Genomic DNA, 23379 nt, shown 5'->3' with positions numbered 1-23379 from the left:
ATTTATAGAAATGGCAAAGTAAGGTACTCCAATCCAGTTTCTTAGCTAGCTTTGTAGTCAAGCAGGCAAAATGATTTGGTTTTCTTATATTTATGGTATAATGAAACAAATACTAGGCTTTGAAAACTACTAGCTCCCCTGTTTATCTGCTAAACATCTTTAAGTAGCACCTTTTTAAGAGTATACAATCCAGCACTTGGAAACCTAAAGCTGAACTTTCAGTGTTGCAACCTTGTTCAGAATGATCTTTTTAAAAGTAAATCTAATACCATAACAAAGACATTAAAACAATGGAGACCTTTTGATATTGCTAAATATTTGCTTTTTAATTGAAAATTCTTCTCATCAATGTGTAAAGAAGTATTCTATTCTCTGATGTAGTTTTGTGCCAGTGACCTATGTAAATTGTTTAATTTAATTTGCTTATAAAATGTAGCGGTCTCTAGCAAGACTGGTGTTTATTGCCGATCCTTAATTGCCTCAGAACTGCATGGCTTGTTAGGCAGTTAAGTCAAGCAAATTGCTTATGAATGTGGGGTTGCCTGTACTTCGGACCAGATAAGGTTAGCAGATTTCCTTCCTTGAAGGATGTTGGTGAACAGCATAGATTTTTATGACAATCCAGGAGTTTCGTGCTTACTGGTGTTAATACTCTGATAAATTCCAGGCTTACTGTAATAGCAGGATTCTCTGGCAAAAGACCACTGTTTAAAATAAGGTTGCCTACTTAAGGAGCCAATTTTTTCTTTGAGGTTCATAAGTTTTTGGAATTTGTTACCTCAAAGGATGGAGGAAGCAGAGTCTTTGAATATTTTTAAAGCAGAGATATTGATGTTATGGGATGGAGGATTCCAGAAATCAATAGAAATGTTGAGGGCTGGGTGGCCTACTCCTGCTAATTCATTTGTTTGTACGTACATTTAATTCAAACTTGTCTCCAGATCAATAGTCTAGACCTCTAGTTAATACAGACCATAACCGCTGTATTACCATATCCCTCTTTAGCCTCCACTCATTAAAAGAATAACTAGTAAAACACTTTTCGTGGTGGGAGTAATAGTGTATCGTGGGGACCTGGCTTCAGAAAAGACCATAAACATCAGAAATAATGATGTTGAGCTTCACTGGTAACTCCTATTTGATATAACAAAGCCTTCTTTTGAAAAAAGACATTTGCCTCAATATTATTTGCTTGTTGGGGGTGACAAGCTCTTGAAGCCTAGGCTTGTGTGCTGTTGTATTTTTAAACCTGTTCAGAAGGGAAAATATTTATGAAGCTGGGCAAGCAGCATGCAACATAATCTTGCAAAGTTTATTAAATAGAACATTAGCACTGGTCAAAAGATTTAATGGTAACCTTGCCTTTTTAAGTGTTTAATAGTAACATTAGTAATGACAGGTTAGAAGGAGCAACTAAGGCATTATTGGGAGATTCCTTTATTTTCCCCAAAGTTTCCAATTATATTAAATGTGAAACATCTTCTTACCCTAATAAACTATGGTTTATTAATAAAAAATATTGATGGAATTTCTAGTATTACAATCAGATTTGCAAATTACTGCAATCAATCTATCAAGAGTTAACGTGACACAAAAAAATTCCTTCCTTCCTTCCTTCCTTCCTTCCTTCCTTCCTTCCTTCCTTCCTTCCTTCCTTCCTTGAACAAGAAATAGTATAGAAATGTTCACGGAACTCTTTTGCTGAAAAAGAAGTTGGTATTCTTGTCTGAATTGAGACCCACCAAGCCTGACCTTGACTTGTCACCAAAGGGTGGCAACCCACATATTCTTAAGCTTCTTCACAGGTTGCAGTAACAGCTGTGATGTAAGAACAGTTAATGCCAGGTAAATCGCAACATGATACGTCTGGAAGCAAGAGATCCTGACTTGGCAGATCCCAGCAAAAGTGACTCAATTTTATTGCTCAAAAGTTAATGAATATTTTGTATTTTTTTTTCTCTCTGGGAAGAGTAATAAAATTATTTAAACAATGCTTCTCTTCAGCCTATACTAATAATTTACAAGCAATCACAAAAGCATACTATCATTATGCTCCACTGCTAAAATCTACCCACCTTTTGCTGGCTCCTTTCATTGATGCTCATTGGATAAATATTGATGTTTATTAAATATTTTTTGGTTGCTAGGCAGGTAAGATTGCATTAGGGTGTGTCTTAAGAACTTATAACATCTTACCTATGCGTATTATAATTGCAGAAGATTGTACACTGGTCAGGAAAAAATTCTTTCGACACAATATTGAAGTAATTGTTTAGTTCCACACTACTTATTGGCAAATATAATGGCATGTTTAAGCCCTCAGCATTGAATAAGTGCTGGGAGTGACAAGCCCTCCTGGGATGTTAGGCCAGCTTGCTAGGATCTTGAATTAATATTTAGAATTCTACCTATTAAAGTAGGACATCTGGCAAGATTGTTTTTCTCCCCTCTGTGGAGCTTTAGGAAAATTCTTTAGCTTGGAGGCACAAGACACTGCAAATAGCTGTAATCTGAGAGGAAAAAACTGCTGTAAAAACTCAGCAGGTCAAGCAGCATCTGTGGAGACAGATAGTCAATGTTTTGGATAGACACCATGCATCAGGACAGATGTAGTGTCTCGACCTGAAACATCGACTATCCCTTTGCTTCCACAGATGCTGCTTGACCCGCTGAGTTCCTCCAGCAGTTTGTTTTTTGCTCTTTAACGTGGTTGTTTACTACTTTGGAATGAGTGATCTAGAACTGTGAGAAGGTTTTCTGGGCCAGATAAAATACTTAAGGAAATTACTCCAGCCAAGTTAATGTCCATGCACCACAAATATTTGCACTGCGATTAAAAAGAGGAAATGATTGTAATACACAGCAGGTCGAGCATAATTGGCGGCAGGAGCAATGGAGCTAACATTTTGGGTCATCAGAACTGACAAAATGAGAAAATAAGCATGTTTTAATTTGCAGTGAGGGGAGGGGTTGAGTGAACAAAGAGAATGTCTGTCTGTCTGTCTGTCTGTAGTGTTGTGAGTTCTGCAAAAGGTGGAAACCTGAAAGAAAAACAGCAGGTCAGGCAGCATCTGTGGACGGAGTTAATGTTTCAGGTCAATGGACCTTTTCATCAGAACTAATCAGTTCTTCTGAGTATTTCCAGCATTTTCTATTTTTATTTCAGATTTCTAGCATTTGCAGTTTTTTCTGCTTTTTGTACTGGTTCTTGCACTTGCCTTGGATGGGAGTGCTTCTAACCAGCACTGATAATAACTTGTGCCTAGCCAAGGAACTATTAAGATAAGACAAGATATCTTTATTAGTCACATGTACATCGAAACACAGTGAAATGCATCTTTTGCGTAGTGTTCTGGGGGCAGCCCACAAAGTGTCGCCACATTTCCGGTGCCAACGTAGCGTGCCCACAACTTCCTAACCTGTACATCTTTTGGAAAGTGGGAGGAAACCAGAGGACCCGGAGGAAACCCACTCAGAACGGGGAGAACGTACAACTCCTTACAGACTGGCCAGAATTGAACCTGGGTCGCTGGCATTACGCTAATCACTACACTACCGTGCCTGCCCAATCATGAATTCCCAAGTGCAAAACGGTTGCTACTTGAGGTGATTTTTTTCAACATTTTCCTATATGCCTCAAGATTCAAGGACAACACACAGCCTTGTCTAAAATGAAACTTCAGGAATAAAATCGCTTTTTCCCAAATGTGACTATCCTTTTAAATTGCAATGTGTGTAAATATTTGGGTAGACGGGACAGTTCAATATTGACTGCTCTGTTCAGATCCCAGTCTTGGCTAGAGAAAGCATAAACTGTAGCTGCTTTCTAATGGGGGAAAGGTGGGCATTGAGAAGGTCAAATGTTGATGGTGTTGCAGTGACGTGGAGTTGCTGTTGATTGGCCTGAGTGACTGGAGCCTGGAAGTAGCAGTTTCTCTTTTGAGAAACAAAAGCATGACTTCAGACAGATTTGAATACAGCAACATTTACAATAGGGAAAACAACTGATGTCTTTTTATAAATACAAATGAAGCAGCTATGTAACCCTATTTTCTATTTATTCCCATAGGGCAAGTCCTAATGGAGATTTCAGAAGTTCACAAGAAACTCAACTTTGAAATGGAAGATAATGTATGTATAAGTTGGACATCGTGCTTTCTTTCAAAAAGTTTTAAATTGATTTTTTTCATTTTAATTTTGTTCAAGATTATACACTTGAAGGATAAAATTTAAAATAATAATTTAATCATAACACAAAATGGCATAAAATATGCTTTTTAGTGCATTGTGACCACACTGGTCATTTAGGTTACCCATTCTTCCCAGCTCTCCATGCATACTCTTGTCAGTTACTACTCTTCGAACAGCAAGTTCCAGACCACCAGCACTATAAAAGTATTCTTCCTCATCTTCTCCCTAATTTCACAAATTAACTTAAATCTATTCCTCCAAGGGAAATGAGTCCTTTCTAATTGACTTATCTGAGCCTCTGCAGTACTTCTAATGAAGAACTCCCGCAGTGCTGTTTGGGAGGGAGTTCAAGAATTTACCTGGGGAAGCTGCAGGTCATGGTGTTCCCAAGCACCCATTGCCTGTGCTCTTGGTGGCAGAAGAACATGGGTTTGGGAGGTGCTGTCCTAAAAGCTTAGATGAGTAACTGAAGTGCATTTTGTAGATTGCTTACACTGCATTTGCATGTGCCAGTGGTGGAGGAAATTAATACTTAAGATGGTGGATTGGGGTACCAATCAAGTGAGTGGCTTTGCCCTGGGTGGTATTGTGCTGCTTCAAAGTTTTTAGAGTTGCATTCATCCAGGCAAATCCAGAGTGTTCGATCATGCCTCTGACTTGTGCCTCGAAGATGATGGAAAGGCTTTGGGATATCAGACAAGTCACTCACTGAGGATGCCAAGCCTCAGACCTGTTCTTTTAGCCATGGTTTTTATGTGGCTGATCTGGTTGGGTATCTGTGAATAGTGCCCATTCCATTTCCCTCCACCATCCCCCCCCCCCTCGATTTTGACGTACGGGGGACAGGGCATTGGTAAAGTCATTGAATGTCAATGTTAGGTGGTTAGACTCGCTCTTGTCAGACAAGGTCATTACCCAGCACCTCTGTGGTGCAGATGTTACTTGCTAGTCATCAACCCATGCCTGAATGATTAGATCTTGTTGCATGCAGGCATGGATTGCTTCCTTTGCTGAGCGGTTGTGAATGGAATTGAACATTGTGCACTCATCAACAAGTGTGTGATGGGAAGTCAGCAATAGAGGAGCTGAAGCTGATTGGCTCTAGGACGTTGCCCTGAGGAACTCCTACAGATCATTATCATGTGGTTGGCATGATTGACTTCCAGTGATCATTTTTCACATTTTGAAATCCTGATCTCAGAGTCTTAATCAGAAAGGCTGTTTTGTTTGTAAGTTATTTCCCTGGAACTTGGGGGGAAAAAAAAATTTGAGTCAGGTTAAGTCACGAATAACCCTTTCGTCTGGTTGTAAACTAATTTCAAAACATCCCTGACAGCAGGATGCTCATCTTCCCTTTCATTAGAAAACTGTCATACAACAGTGGATCTCAAAAGTAGAAGGGAAAACAGTTTTTGGACATCCACAGAATTTCAATACTTAAACCGCAAATCAAGCTACACGATAAATTTATGTTCATCTGCACAAGAGATAAAGAAAAGCCATTTATAGGCCAGGAAATAAATCGTGCATAAAGATAATCAAATAATGTGTTAAATGCCTGAAAATTCAATCACATAACTTGTTATCAAGTATTGTATTTGAAAAATGGTTTTGAATCCAGTGTGATAATTTCCTTTACATTTGGGATAATTTTCTCTACAATGCTCCAAGAGTATCCATCATTGCTTATTTTTCATCTTTTTGACAGCCCCTCCAACCACAGCCACCTTAACCTATTGTTATCAGCCCTGGTCCCTCAATCCAGTTGCCTCAAATTCTTTTCCTGTTTTCCTGTTTCCTTTTTCCTTCCTTTCCTTTCCATGAAGATGATTCCTCACACCAACCTCTTACCTTTCTCAATGTTGGTCCCCATTGTTTCTCCCCACCTCTCGTACAAATTGACTGCACTAGAATTTGTAGGCCAAAATAAATTTAGGCATTATTTTAAGTTTTTATTTTTGCTGTTGATTTGGTTTCTAATTAAAAGCTTTTTTTCATCTGAAGTTTAGGAAATTTCACAAAGACATAATAAGTGAACTGGAAAAAAAAACGGATCAAGATGTGAAATACATGAATGTAGGTACCTACTCTATTCAATTACAAGTTATCCAACAGCTGATTTATTGTTAGTTAAACACCAATGCAAGTTAAGTAATTAAATGCTTAATACAAGAGGGCATGGCTTTAAAGTAATGGGTGGGAAGTTCAAGGGAGATATCAGAGGGAGGTTTTTTACCCAGAGAGTGGTTGGGGCATGGAATACGCTGCCTGGGGTGGTGGTGGAGGCAGGTACATTGGTCAGATTCAAGAGATTACTAGATAAGCATATGGAGGAATTTAAAATAGAGGGATATGTGGGAGGAAGGGGTTAGGTAGTCTTAGGCGAGGTTTAAAGGTCGGCACAACATTGTGGGCTGAAGGGCCTGTATTGTGCTGTACTGTTCTATGAATCTATGAAAATAAACGTAACTTATTGTGAATACTTGGGATCTTGTACAACTAAAAGGTATCTTCTCTAAATCCCACCCAACAATTTAAGTTTGAAATATTTATGGAATGTTGTTGCGATGTAAGCAGGAAGCCATTTTACAGACAATAAAGTTAGAGCTGGTAAAAGTTGTTTAACTGAACATGAAATTAACCATTTCAACAAGCCAATAACTAAATAATTTATGGATAATAAAGTTCAATTATACCAAACAGAGAGCCAAATATGTCATTGTATAGCTTGATGCAGAGCCTTTCACTTTCTCACAAGGGGGAAAAAAAAATTAGAAACTGGACTTGATCATTAGACAAATGTAAACTTGGGTTTGTCCATAATTTGAGGGGTTTGGGGGTTGGTTTGTAAGTACTAAGCTGTGTGAACTCAGGATGAGGAAGAGTTTTATTTAATTTTGTTATTTACAGATATAGAGGAAAGTCATGGGTCAGCCATGATCTTAATGGTGAAATATACTGGAAGGGCTAAATAGCATGTTCCTTTCTCCTATATTCCTTCATATTTTTATAACTATGACAGGAAAAAATCTAAAATGTAATTTTTCATAATATTATAAGCCTTCAGCCCATGTTCATATCTCAGGATATCCTCAATCAAAAAATGATGGGCTTCTCCCTGGTTATTGGAGTGCTACGCAATTTGATTTTCAGATGTATTAGTCTTGTATAGAAAGGGAAGGTTAAACATGTATATTAGCAATAACTATAAATCTGGTGATGAAATAAGTACTTAACTGAATTTAAGTATTGTTGGTGAATTAGGCCAAAGTAGAGGTTAGAATTGCTATAAGAACTTGTGCTATTTAAAAATTCTCTGCTTATGCTCTGCAAGATGTTAAAATAAATTGGCCATTTTTGGCATGCAGATTAATATGTTGAAATAATTTCCTGCAGGCAACTCTTAAGAAGTATCAAACAGAACACAGAACTAAATTAGATTCCCTGGAAAAGTCTCAAGCAGAACTCAAAAAACTTCGAAGAAAAAGTCAAGGAACAAAAAATGCATACAAATATGAAAATAAAGAAATGGAGGTAGGTGTTAAGCTTATCATTCTGTGTCTAAAATCAGGATTGCTTCTATCTTTCATCTTCGTCCAAGATTATTTAGAGTCTAAAGTGTTAACTTTTCTATGATTTGCTCCTTTGGGACATAACTAATACCGTTTTTTTTTCCTAGGGTGCACTTTGCCATTGTACAATCTGTAAATATGAATTACACATGATTTTCAGTCAGAGTGAACATTAAAATTAAGCGTGCCTCAGATAAAGAAGTGTATGGGCATCAGGGTTAGGGTGGTATAGGACTGGTTTGTGTTTTAAACTAAAACTAACATAAATTTCTTGTGGCTGTGGAATATTGACGAACAAACCAGTATTTCTCATACACTGAATAAAATAAAAATCTGTTGTAGTGAGATGGATATGGTTTGTGCTGTGGTGGTTAACCATTAACCATCTGTGGTGATTTTAACACTAAATCTGCTTTCTGAAACCACAAAGCACCTGACACCATAGTATTGCAATTGTTTATTGTAATCACTTCAGTGGCCACTCCATGTTGCTTTCTGAGTTATAACATTAAGCAAAATACTACAACTCTAAACAGAAATATTGGAAATTCTCAGGTCAGGCAGCAACCATTGAGGAAAATAGGATTAATGTTTCAGGTTGATGACTTTTTACCTGAACCCAATAAACCATGAAAAGCAATTAGAGCATAAAACTGCAGGTGCTGGAAATCTGCAACGTAAGCAGAAAATGCTGGAAGCACTCGGCAGGTCGGGCAGCATCCACGCAGAGGAATAGAGTTGGCATTTCAGGTCAAGAACCCTTCATCAGAACTAGAAAAGTAAGGAAACTAGTCTAAGGTGCAGGGAGGGGTGGTAAGAACAAGGTGAGTGGTGATAATAGAACAGTTGTCAAGGTAACAATCGCTTTAAAAACCAGTGGTTCGAGACAGAAGAGAAAGAAACATTGAAATGGGAAGGAATAGCCACCGCTGTGGAGAGAAAAAGGGTGGATTATAATCATTGGAAGGATTTCAGAAAGTGGAAGTATGTGGCACTAAAAGCTTGTTGGTAATGTTGATATATAAGGGTTAGCTGCCAAAGAGTTGTAATGTACAGTTATTTTTACTTTAGTGGGGAGAAGTGCGCAGTGGTGTCTTGTTCTCCCACTGCCTCCATTGATACTAACGTCAATGCATCTCGATGTATAGACCCGTAAGAAATGGGAGCAGGAGTGATCTTATCGCAGCGTACAAGATCATTAGAGGGGATGGCAGGATACGATAGGGTAGATGTCAAGATGTTTTCACCAGTGGGAGAATCTTGAACCGGGGGAATAGTTATAAAATTACCGGGTGGTCATGTAAAATTGAAATACATAAGAACTTCTTGCAGAGGGTAGTGAATCTCTGGAATTCTCTAACCTGGAGGGTTGTGGAGGCTGGATCATTGGTTACTAATGATAAAGCCGCCACAATTTAAACAGATTATTTAAAGTTAGGCAACTAAGGGCTGTTACGAACTGGCACAGAAGAGCAGCTGAGGCTTGGGGCAGATCAACCATAATCATATTGGATGGCTCTGTTCTATCTATAATATAATACATCTACTCCCATTTTCTTATGTTGTGAGTAACCATTCCACCCTTCGAGCCTGCTCCACCATTCATTAAGATCACGGCTGATCTACCTCAGTGCCATTTTCCAGCACCAAACTCGTATCCTTTGATTTCCTTAATGCCAAGAAATTTAAGGTAGTAGTTCTCTGGATTTGAGCTTGGATCCACAGCCTTTTCATTTGGATGAGAATCTTTCCAAACAAACTGCTGCTGGGGGTTTAAAAAAAATAGAGGGATCTGGAGTTGCAGCTTCATTGTTTGAAGTACCAGGGTAAGTTGATAAGGCAGTTAAAGTTTGAGATACTTGGCTTTGTAAATGGGGGCAATGAATCTAAACTAAACAAGATAGTCACGCTTAACCTCTACACTAATACTGTGCACCATCACAGTTGTACAGCACAGAACAGGCTCATCAGCCCACTGCATCCACGTCAACCTTTTTTGCCCATCCACACAAATTCCCATTTGTTCGCAATTAGATGCCTCACTCTTTCAAGTGCCTGTTAAACTTAGTGATTGTATCAGATTCCTCCACCACCCTCTGGCAGTGAATTTCAAATATCAACCACTTTTTTTAAAAAAAAGAATTCCCCTCAAATCCTCTAAGACTTATTCCTCTCACCTTAATCCTATGCCCTTTTGTTTTTGATACCCCTACCATGAGAAAAGGATTCTGACACTCTATCCTGTCTATGCCTCTTATAATTTTTATATCCCTTTTATCGAGTCATCCTTCAGCCTCCTTCGCTCCAGGGAAACAAGCCCAGCCTGTCCAATCTCTCCCCATAACTAAAGACCTCCAATCCAGGCAACATCCTGGTGAATCTCCTGTGCATTCTCTCCAATGAAACAACATAATGTGGCAACCAGAAATGCACACAATAGAATTATAGAGCAATACAGCGTGGATACAGACCCTTTGGCCCAACCAGTCCATGCCAACTACAGTGCCCGCCCAGCTCGTCCCAATTTCCTGCATTCGGCCCATATCCCTCCAAGCTCCACCCTTCCATGTACCTATCCAAGTGCTTCTTGAATGATACTATTGTACCTGCCTCAACCACTTCCTCTGGCAGCTCATTTCATATACTCAGCAGCCTCTGCATGAAAAGTTGCTCCTCAGGTCCCTTTTAAATCTTTCCCCCCTCACCCTAAACCTATGCCCCCTTAGTTTTGGACTCCCCTTAGTGAAAAGACTGTTACCATCCACCTTATGCCTCTCATAATTTTAAACACTTCTGTAAGGTCGCCCGTCATTCTCCTATGCTCCAAGGAACAAAGACCAAGGCCTGGCCAACCTTTCCCTATAACTTGGGCCTTCTAGTCCTGACAACATCCTCATAAATCTTCTCTGTATTCTTTCCAGTTTAACCATGTCATTTCTATAATAGGGTGACCAAAACTGTACGTAGTACTCCAAGTGCGGCCTCACCAGCGACTTGTACAACTGCAACATAGTATCCCAACTCCTAGACTCAATGCCCCGACTGATAAAGGCCAGTGTGCTAAGGCTTCAAGTGTGGTTTGTAAAGTTGCAACATAACATCCCAAATTTTATATTCGATGCCCTGACCTGTGAAGGCAAACATGCCGTGTCTTTTTTCACTCCCTATCTGCCTGTGCTGCCAATTTCAGGGAACCATGGACATGAACTCCAAAGTCCCTCTTCCTCAACATTCCTTTGCGACCTACTATTTACTGTTTGTCCTAGCCCTATATGACCTCTAAAAGTATATCATCTCATACTTGTGGGGATTAAATTCCATCTGCCAACACTCCTCCCAAATTTCAGTCTGATCTATATCCTGCTGTAGCCTTGCACAACCTTTCTCACTGCCCACAACACCAACAATTTTTGTATCATCTGCAGACTTGCTAATCATTCCTCCTATATTCAGGTCATTAATGTAGATCACAAACAGCAAGGGTCTGAGCACTGATCCCTGTGATACATCACTAGTCACAGACTTCTAATCTGAAAAGCACCTTCCACTATTGCTCTCTGCCTCCTATCACAAGCCAATTTTCAATTCTGCTTTCATCAGTCTTAGTTACCTCCTCAAAAACCTCGATCAAATTAGTGAGACAGGATTTCCCTCGAGCAAAGCTGTGCTGACTATCCCTGATAAGTAAGATGAGATGTCTTTATTAGTCACATATACACCGAAACACACAGTGAAATGCACCTTTCGCGTAGAGTGTTCTGGGGGGATCCCGCAAGTGTCGCCACACTTCTGGTGCTAACATAGCATGCCCACAACTTCCTAACCCGTACATCTTTGGAATGTGGGAGGAAGCCGGAGCACCCGGAAGAAACCCACGCAGACACGGGGAGAACGTACAAACTCCTTATAGACAGTGGTCAGAATCAAACCCGGGTCGCTGGCACTGTAATAGCCTTATGCTAACCGCTACACTACAGTGCCTGCTTGCCTGATCAACCTGAATGTGTCAAAGCCTTGGATAGGATGCAAAGTAGATGGTAGTAGGAATGAGGGACTTCAGTTACATTGCGAGACAGAGAAATTGGGAATGTTCTTAAAGTAGGGATGGCTATGGGGAGTTTAATTGAGGACTTATTGATTGGGCAATAGACAAATGCAATTGATAAATGCAATTCAGAAATGTACTTGAAAAGAACTAATTTGCAGGGTTTGGGGAAAAGCTAGTATATGGGATTAAAATGATAAATGATTAACTCTTTCAAAGAGCTGGCACAGCACAATGGGCCAAATGTCATCCTCCTGGTCTGCAAGTTTCCGATTCTGTAATTATGTTCATAGTTCTATATTTTTATGTGGAACATTTAAATTACGTATTGCAAATGATCATTGTGAAAATGGGATATTTTATAAATAGCAACAATGCGTGAAAATATCTTATTTAAAAAGGAATTTTGAGTCTCCAATATATGTTACAGTGGAGATTCTTTTTTAAATTTTTCAGAATTCCTTTTTAAGCTATGCATTCAGTTTACTTCCTTCTACCTAATGTTTTTGAATATTGTTTATGACTGCATTGAATGCAATTTTATTTGGCATCAGTTTACATTTTTATCTATGGATATGCTTGCCAACTATGCAAGGTCAATTTTAATATTTTTATTTCCCCACCCATGAAAACCGCAATTATGATGAAATGCAAGGGCGGAGTAGGGATGATATTGAAGGTGGCTATTTAGTTTGTGATTGACACTTTCTCGAACGCAACTAAGGATGGGTGATAAATACCAGTAACACCCATGTCACAAGAATAAATAGAACAACACAAAAGGATACCAAGTATAGCTACTTCCTGTCAAGATAGTGTGATGGTTGCTCATCATTATCAAATTTGTATATCCCATTGTTCAATAAACCATTTATAAGGCAACTTTATTAAGATTGTTTTGTTGCTACAAAGGGTGAATGCTCAAGTTTTCAATTCCTTAAATTTCAAGCTGTTTTCTTTCAGAGAACCATTTCTATCAACCAAATTGCAATTTTTACCATTTTCTTGGCTGTAATATTGATACTAAAGCATTTTACAATAGAAGGATGACATTATCCCCAGATAGAAGCTCTTCTGTTTTGCCAAGACGTTGATAACCAATACAAATTGGTTATTGATTATTATTGAATGCTGCTGAGCTGTAGCAGTTAACCATGTCTAGAGCAACAGATCATGTAGTTCATTTGGGAATCCATGGTGAATGATTAGTTTATTGTTATGCAATCTTGCACCTTGCTTTGGTAAAGTTTATGATACTTGAGCACAATCTTATCCCTTTCTCTTTTAGAATTTTAAAGTTTATTACTCGACACATAGCTTGCATTTTGGTGAAAAGATGCCGTATAACTTTAAAGTTCTATGTGTAGTCCTGGAAACGTGCCCATTTTATAAAGAGGGTGCAGATTTACGTGACTGTCATTTATTTGTCCTTGAAGTGAAACCAGGAACTGGAAAGTGTGCACCTTGCCTACAAGTTCGTTCTATTAATAGATTTTGGAGTAGGAATAACAACCTAGAAATTATATACAGATTAATGTGTGAATATACGGGGAGAATGTACCACTGATAACCAGAAGAGTTTATTTTTATAATATGTATTTACCAATGCTCCACATTGATGATCTTTCATACATTGATAACAAAGTAAGAATTGAGCAAAGCCACTAAATTATTGTTCTGTTCATAACTGCAAATCAAATTGCCTTTATATATAGTAAATTCCTAAGCTCGAGAGAACAATATTTTAATATTACATTGGCCATAAATTGTCTACAATGAACTTTCATATTTTCACATATTTCAATTTTGAATAACCAGTTTTGGGGTATTTAAAATCTTTGGCTTCTGAAATGTAGCCTTTCATAATGGAAATACTCCTTATTAAACTGTCCAGAATACACTGCCTTCTAAAGAAGTAAATGTGCATAGCTATGATAACATGGCAAAAATATCCAGAAATTTGATTTTAGAAGAAACGAAGAACCAGTAATTGTGATCTGGTAGAAATTAATATAGATTTTGAAAAGGAAAAAAATTGACATTTGCATGTTCTTTTCCAGTTTCTAGCAACTATCAGTACAAGAGAAAATGACATTCAGAGGTTCATCACTGATGGCTGCAAGGAGGCTTTACTTGAAGAAAAAAGACGGTTCTGCTTCCTGGCAGACAAGCACTGCAGTTTTTCCCAAGATCTAAGCAATTATCATGAAAAGGTCCGTATAAAGAACTGAAACTAATTATCTTTTCTTAACATGTATTGGAAGGCATTAAAATTATGATCAAAATTTGAAGCATTGTTATTGTAAGGAACTGGAAGTAGCTGCACTTCATATTTTGCACTGTACTTGTGCAGTTCCCACAGCAGGAGAGGAAGTTAGAAAATCTCCCAACTACAGTTCCAGCTCTACTTTCTTGTCCAAATGTGAGCACCCAGCAACAATTTACATGTTTATGACGGTCTTCATGGGGCACATGTTCTGAGGTGTTATATAAAGAGCATTATCAATAAAAATAAAACTTTTTGACACAGAACCATGGAAGGAGATACTGACACATGATCAAAAGAGTGGTCAAGGATGTAGATTTTAAAGGAGGACAGCAAGGTAGAGGGGGAAAGAGGTCGTGGGGGTTCAAGAGCCTGCAGCTGAAGGTGCTCTGGCCAGTGCTGGAGGAAATAAAATCGGAATTGCGTAAGAGGCTAGAGATGCAGAGACACCAGACTTGTGTAAGGCTTTTGGATGTTGCAAAAATGAGGAAGGCCATGGCCAAGGAGTGATTTGAAAGCGAACAAGATGTTAATATTGCATTGTTAGATTGAGAGCCAATATATATGGTGAGAAATGAGATTTGTAGCAAGATGAGATAATGGTATAATAGTGCTTTGCATGTTCATTATGGAAGGCTAGAGGTTGACCTGGAGAGCTTTGGAATTGTTTTGGAAAACAAAATGATTGCGTTTTAGCAGCAGATGATCCGAGATAAAATCAGTTGCAAACATTATGGAGGTGGAAGACTGGTAATGAAGCAAGTGAGTGGTTGAAAGCACATCTCTGGGTCAAACACAACACCCCAATTTGCCAGCAATCTGGTTCCGCTTCAGAACATTACCAGTGTTAGAAATGGTGACTAGGGAAAGTAAAAGACTGTGGCTGAGAAAAGGCAATAATTAAAATGCATAGATGTAGATGTTTGCACAGCATGAATCCTAAGCTACGTGCTCTGAGAATTTTCTTAAAGAAAGCAATTATAATTTCCATTTAATAACCATTATATAATTTTGTTTTCACTTAGGCTAATGGGCTCCTTCGTGCCAAAATAATTAATTGGCAGGACAAGTGCTTGGAAGCCACAAAGGTGCCGGACTTTTTGAATGAAGATGATGGTGGCCTCCCATCATATCTATCCAAAACTCCTCAACCTTCTCCAATGATAGGAAGATACTCTGTGAGTAGCTGATTTTTGGCATGGGCAGGAGGGAAATGCTTATTTAAAATCTTTTCTATGTTATACATGTACTTAGAAAATTCCATTCAGCGGTACATTTTCTATTTTTTAAATTAAAATTTAGGGGCATAGAGAAATGTTAGAAGCAGCTACTGAAGACATTATAGTTCGGCACTTAGAAAAGTTAAATATTTGGGAAAAGTCAGCATGCTTTAGTGGAAGGAAAATCATGTTTAACCGGGAGTCATGAGAGACTGCAGATGCTGAAATGTGGAGCAACAATCTGCTGGAGGAACTTGGTGGCTCGAGCAATGTCTGTGGAGGGGGAAGATTCTGATGTTTTGGGTCAAAACCCTGCATCAGGACTAGGAGGGAGATGGCCAGTATAAAGAGGAGAGGGGAGGTGGTGAGATAGAGGTCAGAGATGATTGGTGAACTGAAGGGGCGGGGGGGGGGGGGGGGCAGCGGGAAAGTGTGTTGAAGAATGATCGGCAGATTGAGCCAGGTAGGGGAAGGGAAGGGGTGGAGTTGGAGTACATAAAAGATGGAAGTGCTGAGAGGAGATAACCAGTGTAGGGGGGGGGGGGTGCCCTATGCATTAGCATGTCTCTCAAGCAAGGGCTGGCAAACCAGGATGGTATGTGAGTGAGGCAGATTGTAGCTGGAGGGGACCACTAAATCTGTTCAAAAGAACCCAAGTTTGAATATTGCACCAGTATTAATTATATAAGATAAGAGATCTTTATTAGTCACATGTATGTCTGAGATTTTATTTTTGAGCCAGCTGAGCTTCGATTTGTCTTGGCTTACTCTTAAGACAAGTTTAAATTGCTCAGATTAACACATTAAAACCCTAAGAGCTGGGAGAGAGGAGTTAACTAAATTGATCTTGGTCCAGAGTGCAGAAACAGTTCACTGACTTGTCCGTGTACATGAAAGTGAGGTATCTGGGAAGGCAGTGTGATTTAAATATTTATTCTTGTCTGGTATTTCTGGCTTGTGTTTCCATACAGTTAGCAATCAGTAAAGAATACCAAGTAAGAATCATTATAGCCTTTATTATTAAAAATACTTGTAATGGAGACTAGCAAAGTATTATTATTGGTATGTAGGCTTCTATAACAAAAAATGTTAAGACTACTCAAAACAATCTATTGAAAAAAAGTACAGTTAGCTAGTATGTGTTAATGAATTTTTTAATCATTTTTTTGGGGATCTGGACATAGCTGACAAGACCATCGCTTTATTACTTCTCTCTAATTGCCCTTGAGAAGGTGATGAGCTGCCTCCTTAAACCACAGCAGTCCTTGTAAATGAAGGTATTCCCACATTGCTGTTGAGGGAGCTCCAATATTTAGATTCAGCAGTGAAAGAACAGCAATGTATTTTCAAATCAGGATGGCATATACCTGCTGCCATCGTCCTCCTTGGTGTTACATCATCCAGGACAAAAGGGTCCACTTGATCAGTACTCTGTTCACCCTAATCATTCATTGCCCCCAACACCAGCACATAGTGATTGCAGTGCGTGCGCCATCCATGTCCTGGGCAGCACAGTGGCACTGCAGATGGTGTAGCTGCCTAGCTGACCTGGATTTGATTCTGACCTCTGCCTCATCTTACAGCCACTATGCACCTGTGGTGGTGGGAATGAATATTTAAGGTAAGTAGTGCATGGAGTACCAGTCCAGTGAAGTGCTTTTGCCTGAGTGGTGTTGAGCTGCTTGAGTTACTGGAGCTGCACTCATTTTTGGCAAGTGAAGAGTGTTCTGTCACAGTCCTGACTTGTGCCTGGTATAAAGGCTTTCAGTTGACAGAAGATGAGTTGCTCAGCGTAGAATACTCAGCCTTTGACTTGATCTGACCTTTTGACTGACTACAGTATTTATATGGCTAGTCCATTTGACCTTATGGTCCAAAAGGGGCCCAGGATTTTGATAGTAACAGATGCAGTGATGGTATGGTCAAGTTATAAATCCCCTACGTATTTCTCCCCTTTCTTCCCGAAGAAGCTGGAGTATAATTTCCATAAATGCAACTTGCTGATACTGAGGCTGTGACCTTTCTTCCTGCATTATTGTAAATTATAGTCGTCAGCGAGTGAGCAAAGTGAACTTTATAGACCAGCTAGTCCAGTATCCACACACACATACTTTCCAGGATGGATATTAGCAAGGGGATCAAAATTACCTTTTTGCTTCCCTCGTATAGTACTCTGACTGCATAAAGCAAGAGTGACATTTTATTTCCATTTACAAATAATGTTGTAATAAAGAGGGAAAAGTTTAACACCACATTCTTTTAATCTCCTGGAATTTTGTAAAAGTACAATTTGGAGCACATACCTTAAGGAATACTCAATTGCTTGATTTCTAAATGAGATTTGGATTAGGATGAGGTTAATAGAAATAGGTTCCGAATTCTCTGAGTGCTAAGCAATTCCAAGTACAAAACTATGCCATGCAGAATTTGAAATAGATCCCTATACTAATGTGATCATTCAAATTAACTTTTGCTTTTTTTAAAGAAACATGTAAAGAAAATGTTTAGGCGCACATGCCTGGTTAATGACTTTCCTGTAATTATGGCTAGTTATTGAGTTCAATAACTTGTCAAATTGTCATGGGAAAATTTTTGAGCAAACATTTCTAGTTGATGTTAGAAGTCACATAATGGTGTATTATGATGCAAGACTTGCTTAAAAAGGGTGGGAGTATAGATGGAACAGAAGATTGATCCTTAAGCAATTATTTGCGGTTTGTTTAAAACAATTTTATGTGAAAATTTTATTTCCCTGGAATTCTACAGTATTTTAAAACAATGGGAATTGGAACTGTTGGAAAGTAGCAGGGCCATCAGGAGGAGAATTTGTGTATGCAAAAAATGTATTTTTGTATGTGCATTTGGTGTAACTAATTGGTTTATTTATTGTGGAACCAATTATGCTCATCCTTCACTTTTAAACTTTGGTTAAATTTAAGGAAGACTTCAAAACAGGATGCTAGTGAGGCAGCATCTGACCCCAAGGAGTGGCGTTATCTGGTTAATACCATATTATCATGCACTCATTTGTTTCTAGTAATTCCATTATTTTTCCAGTTACTAATGCAATACTGATGGATCTAATGTTATCGTGGTTAGATTTGTCGTTCTAATAAAGTACACATTAGCATGTTTCCCTTCTGATGTCCGAGAAAATGTGACCAGGTTCTTATCTTTTAACGAGGTCCTTGTTCCTTAATACAGGTGTATAGAGGAAAAAGAACGTGCGACCAGAAATATTTTAAGATGTATCAAACCATTTCATGTGAACAAGTAGATAATGATAATAAAATGGTTTCCTAGGTGCATGATGCTGGATTACAGAATAATTTAAAAATACCACCAGCTCCTCCTGGAAAAATTCAGAAAAGTCCTTTGCCAGATATGTTCAACAACCCGAATGCACAACGCATGGCCCCTATTGAGAGAAATATTGATACTACAGGTAAGGAGTAGAATTTAATAGTGCTCACTAAGTATCAGTAAAATCCAAGCAAGCTTGCCTGATTTGATCCTTCCTTAATGTGACCTGGGCATTGTGGTTTCTTTAAGTGATGCAAGGAAGGTAACAAGTCAGTGTTGCAAGGGAAGAGAAGAAAAAAAGTTCCATGCATTTGTATTCAAACCTGTATATCAACCACTATTTACCAGTCTCTAACTACCAGTGAGATATTTAGTGATTTCAAAAGTGTTGATTGATCTTGAAGGATTGATTATGTGCTGGTTCAATGAACATAATGGCTTTGAATATACTTTGCAGTTTGTGTATTTCAACTGGTATGAAGTAAAATGAGATTACCTCTTGGGGGTGATCATGTGCTTAACATCTGTTTTGTGATTAAATCTGATACTTTAAGAAAACTTTGCAGTTTTACATAACTGGAGATGTTAATTCTCTGCTGGATGGAGTAGTTTTGTTTTATGATACTGGAGGCAGCGTAATTTCATTTGCAGGAAATCAGCCCACAGACTTCTAGAGAGCATAATTATTAGTTGAAGAATGTGTAAGATAAAAACTTCCTTATGCTGGAAAATAAAGTTGAAGTGTGCTCTGCTGCTTAATACGACACCTTCAAACTCTTGAAATATCTGAAATGAAATTTAACTTATTTCTTTCATTCTACATAGTGATTTAACAAAGAAGTTTATGGTATAACATTTGGATCGTAAATCTGCACTTTACATTTTCCTTGTGTTTTAAGTATTATAAACCTTTATTTACAAGCTAATTGAACACGTACAGAATTCACTTGGCTGCCTTTAACTAACTTGTGATGTTTAGAGTTCGCAACGCCACTTAATTGAATTATAGTTGAATAATTGAATTTGTTGCCTTTGTGTTCAGATACCGATTATGAGTAATGGCAACATAATTTTGTAGTAACGAATTTGATGTACTTTTTCTGCAGAGGATGTCAGTCTATCAAGATCCATTTCTGTTGCAACTGGACTGAATATGGTTCAAAGGCCAAAGGTGAAAAGCATTTTTCCACACACTGCAGGAAATAACAAGAATATGTTGAGCTTTGCAGAAGGGGATGTGCTAACACTTCTGATACCAGAAGAAAAGGATGGCTGGCTGTATGGAGAACATGACATGACCAAAATGTGAGTTTCCATTTGTCCTCAAAATCATTACAACATAAATATTATTATTGGTAATACCTTAAAAACAATATAATAGAATGTTCAACCATTGGATGTTGATTCACTACTCAATGAGCTCATGCTGGTATTTTCTAGCCTGTCGTCTCACTTTTTACTATTGAAACTATGCCGAGGCCATTTTTCAACTTCAATCCAACTCCCAGTCTAACAGTCTCAAATCAGAGAGAAATTGTGACTGATTGAAGTTGGCCCCCTCTCGTATCTCAAATTTCCACACAGGCATGTGGTACTTGAGAAGTGTCTGCCATACTTAGTACCACCCAGTGACTTGAGTAAAGGAACTCCGAGTTCCACGGATGACCAAAGAATCTAAAATGTACTGGAGATGGGGTGGAAAGCCTGTAGATGCAGATTGTCAGAATTGCTGTTGCCTCTTGATCATGCTGATATTTTAGTTCTACTGCGATTAATTCAAATTTAAAGCAAAAATCAACATAGTATAAATAGGATAAAAGAAGGAATTATGTTGTCTAATACCCTGGTCTGAGTTACAATTATTCTAATTTGCTTAGTTAATAAAGTGATAAATTATCCTGAGTAAATATACATTTAAAGTATCTACATTTAGTCCACTGAGCTTTCAGTTGCCTATCCCTTTAATTCTCCCTTACATTTCCCACTCTGACCTCTGTCTTTGGTTTCTTACTTTGGGCTTTGTTGGAACAGTGTAAGCTTGAACAATAGCATCTCCTGTCTAGGATTCACCATTGAATTCAACAATCACAGAAACTGAGTATTCAAGTTTGTGTCTGAAATGACCAGTTCATGTTAACTCTGTAATGTAACATTAACCCAGTTTCTCTCTCTACAGATGCTGCTTGACCTGCATTCAAGCATTTTTCATGATTTCAGATTTCTGGCAACTGCAGAGTTTTGTATCTCAGTTTCAGCACAGATTTTGTTTCTTTCTCCTTTGTCCTCATTCAAGTCCTTCTGTTCATCTCTGGACTGATCAACCACAATTAACAAGTGTTCACCACCTTCTCTCAACTGGCATCACTTTTGCATCATTCAGTTTTTTGTTCTACATGCTATCACAAAACTTTTTTTTTCTCTTCACCCCTTCTCATTCTCTACAACTTTAAAATATGTTTGCTTTATATTTCTTCCTGGTTGTGATGGAAAGGTTGTTGATCTGAAATTTTAACAGTTTCTTTCTCCACAGCTCTGCCGAAGCTCCTGAGTACTTACAGCAATTTTCTGCTTTTATTTCAGGTTTGCAGCATCTGCAGCTTTTTGTTAATTTTCAGCTGTTGTTCAAGATGCACTAGCTTTATAGTTCACAATGCACAGTTTAATCACTTGTTTACAATTTTTTGTGTATTTTAATGTAAAAGCAGATGATCTGCATCAACAAGGTTACTTAAATGTCTGCAGGCTGTAAAATAAAAATGGAATTTTTCCACATACATTGTCATTAGAAAATGTTCCCGTAACTTCTTCAGCAGGAGTTAGAAAACTGCGTAAAGACCTCACTGTAGCTTAGCAACCAACTCTGCAACAGTTTTCTCTTTAGATTGACTTGGTCATTAACGTACTGTGATAAAATATGAACAAGACGTTCATGAATAATATACAACTATGATGACTTGTGCTTAATGAGAGAAAGCATGATTTATTATGCATGATGTCCACTAGACTTGAGTAAAAGTCGTATTCCAGTTAAAAACCTATAATGTTTAGTTTTCTAAAAAAAATTCTGCACCACTAAATGTTGTCTTTACTGATTGTGTCTTTTTATAGAATACCATTATTGTATAACCTAATTAAATCCATTTTGCTTCAAGCAAATGTCAACCATGACTTGGATGGTATTATGGTATTTACCAAATGTAATAAAAGGAATTGGGCTTTTAAAATTATTTATTCTGAGAGTTGAGTTGCTAGAATAGGTGGTTTTTATTGTATATCTATAATTGCCTTAAAGCCAGTGATGGGCCATTTTCTTGAATCACTGCACTCCCTTTGAAGTTAGTCCCTGTATGCTGCTAGGGAATGAAAATTTGACCCAATGTCAATGATAAATTTGTTTCCTTAAAGCAGCAGCACTGAATACTTAGCACAGAATATCATCCTTGATTTTAAAAAAAAAAGCTCTGGCACAGATCACTTGAATAAAGAACTGATATTTAAAAATTTGATTCTGGTTGAATTTTGGACTTCAGTGATTTTATATAATATTTGTAGCTCTTATTGAGTGTGCTAAAATAATTGTACAATATAAAAGATAAATTTTGAGTTTTCTGTAATACACTGTTCAAAATCATCTTTTAGGATGTCATTGAATGATTTTGCAAATGTTTGAATGTAAAAAGCATTGCTGTCAAACTTGTATAATGGATACTGAATGTGATCTTAATATTGTATATGTTCCTGGATGGCATTCTAGCATGCTGAACATTAACCTAATCCTTAAATCACAGATGGCATAACTGTTCAAGCATGCTCTTGTTGTTTCTCATGTTATTTGAACTGATTTGAAATTCACTGTCTTTTGTTATCTCCTGTTGCATTTATGTTTGTAGAAATCCAGAGTATTGTGTTTATGCTCTGAGAATCATCTTACAATTAATGATTGCTTGCTGCACCACCAAAGGGATCATGGCAATCAAATTTCTGGGAAGAATTTTATAGCCCCCTGTTCAGTCAGGTGGTGGTCAATGTGAAATTCAACCTTAGTACCACTTTCAGTTTTAACAAAAGCAGTCAAAATTGCTCTCTAGAGGTGCATCTACCTTTTTAGTGAGGCTGAGGGCCTCATATGAGCATAGTTTAAGTGGACGGAGCTCAGGAAACTGGGCAGCTCAAGGGAGATGAGAACAGTTGGGTACAGCAGTTAAGTACCTTAGTGAAGTTTGTGGGTCGGGGTTGGAAAATGAGTAATCTGTCTTCCTCCCTTGTGTTCCTTGGTGGATAACTTAACCAGTTCTTCCTGTCCTACAACGTAATCAGGCTCATCTACTCTGGATGATATCCCCAGTCTTCAATTTGGCAAGAATTCAAATTCCCCATGTTTCCAAATTTGCTGCAATCCTCCCCTTAGATGTAACTTTAAGCTACAAAATAGTCTTTATTTAAAATGGATTGGATTAGTAGGAGAGAGCACTTAGTTTATTTTGTGTGTTTGCATTCTCCAAATGTTGTGAAAGTCAGATTATGAAAATCAGGTTGGCTTGTTACACATGTGGGAAGACATCGAAAGGTCTTCATTGACATTAGAGTTTACTGAATCTGAAGTATAAAAATTTCTGGAGTTGCTCCCAGCCAAAAATGTAATTTTGTCACCCAAAAGGACACTCTTAGTGCAATTCAAATATTCCCATGCACAGGAGGGAATAAATCTAGTAAACTATATCTCTGTAAATCCATTGAACTATTTTAATGATGATAGGCAATTTTAGATCTACATTCACTGAA

The 23379-nt window shown here is 38.0% G+C and overlaps 1 protein-coding gene across 1 annotated transcript in view; it reads left to right on the top strand.

Annotated features, from left to right (window-relative positions):
- Positions 1-23379, top strand: part of baiap2l1a (BAR/IMD domain containing adaptor protein 2 like 1a) — a 107571-nt gene that overhangs the window by 42310 nt on the left and 41882 nt on the right. Inside the window, exons 4-10 of the mRNA XM_052021898.1 lie at positions 4070-4131; positions 6196-6267; positions 7588-7725; positions 13869-14021; positions 15100-15252; positions 18598-18739; positions 19704-19902. Coding sequence (XP_051877858.1) covers positions 4070-4131; positions 6196-6267; positions 7588-7725; positions 13869-14021; positions 15100-15252; positions 18598-18739; positions 19704-19902 — 919 coding nt within the window. The remainder of the gene's footprint in view (positions 1-4069; positions 4132-6195; positions 6268-7587; positions 7726-13868; positions 14022-15099; positions 15253-18597; positions 18740-19703; positions 19903-23379) is intronic.

The sequence above is a fragment of the Pristis pectinata genome, chromosome 8 (genome assembly GCF_009764475.1).
Source record: "Pristis pectinata isolate sPriPec2 chromosome 8, sPriPec2.1.pri, whole genome shotgun sequence".
In the NCBI taxonomy this organism is placed as follows: domain Eukaryota; kingdom Metazoa; phylum Chordata; class Chondrichthyes; order Rhinopristiformes; family Pristidae; genus Pristis; species Pristis pectinata.
The sequence above is the reverse complement of the archived record's forward strand: the minus strand, read 5'-3'. Positions and strand labels throughout refer to the sequence as shown.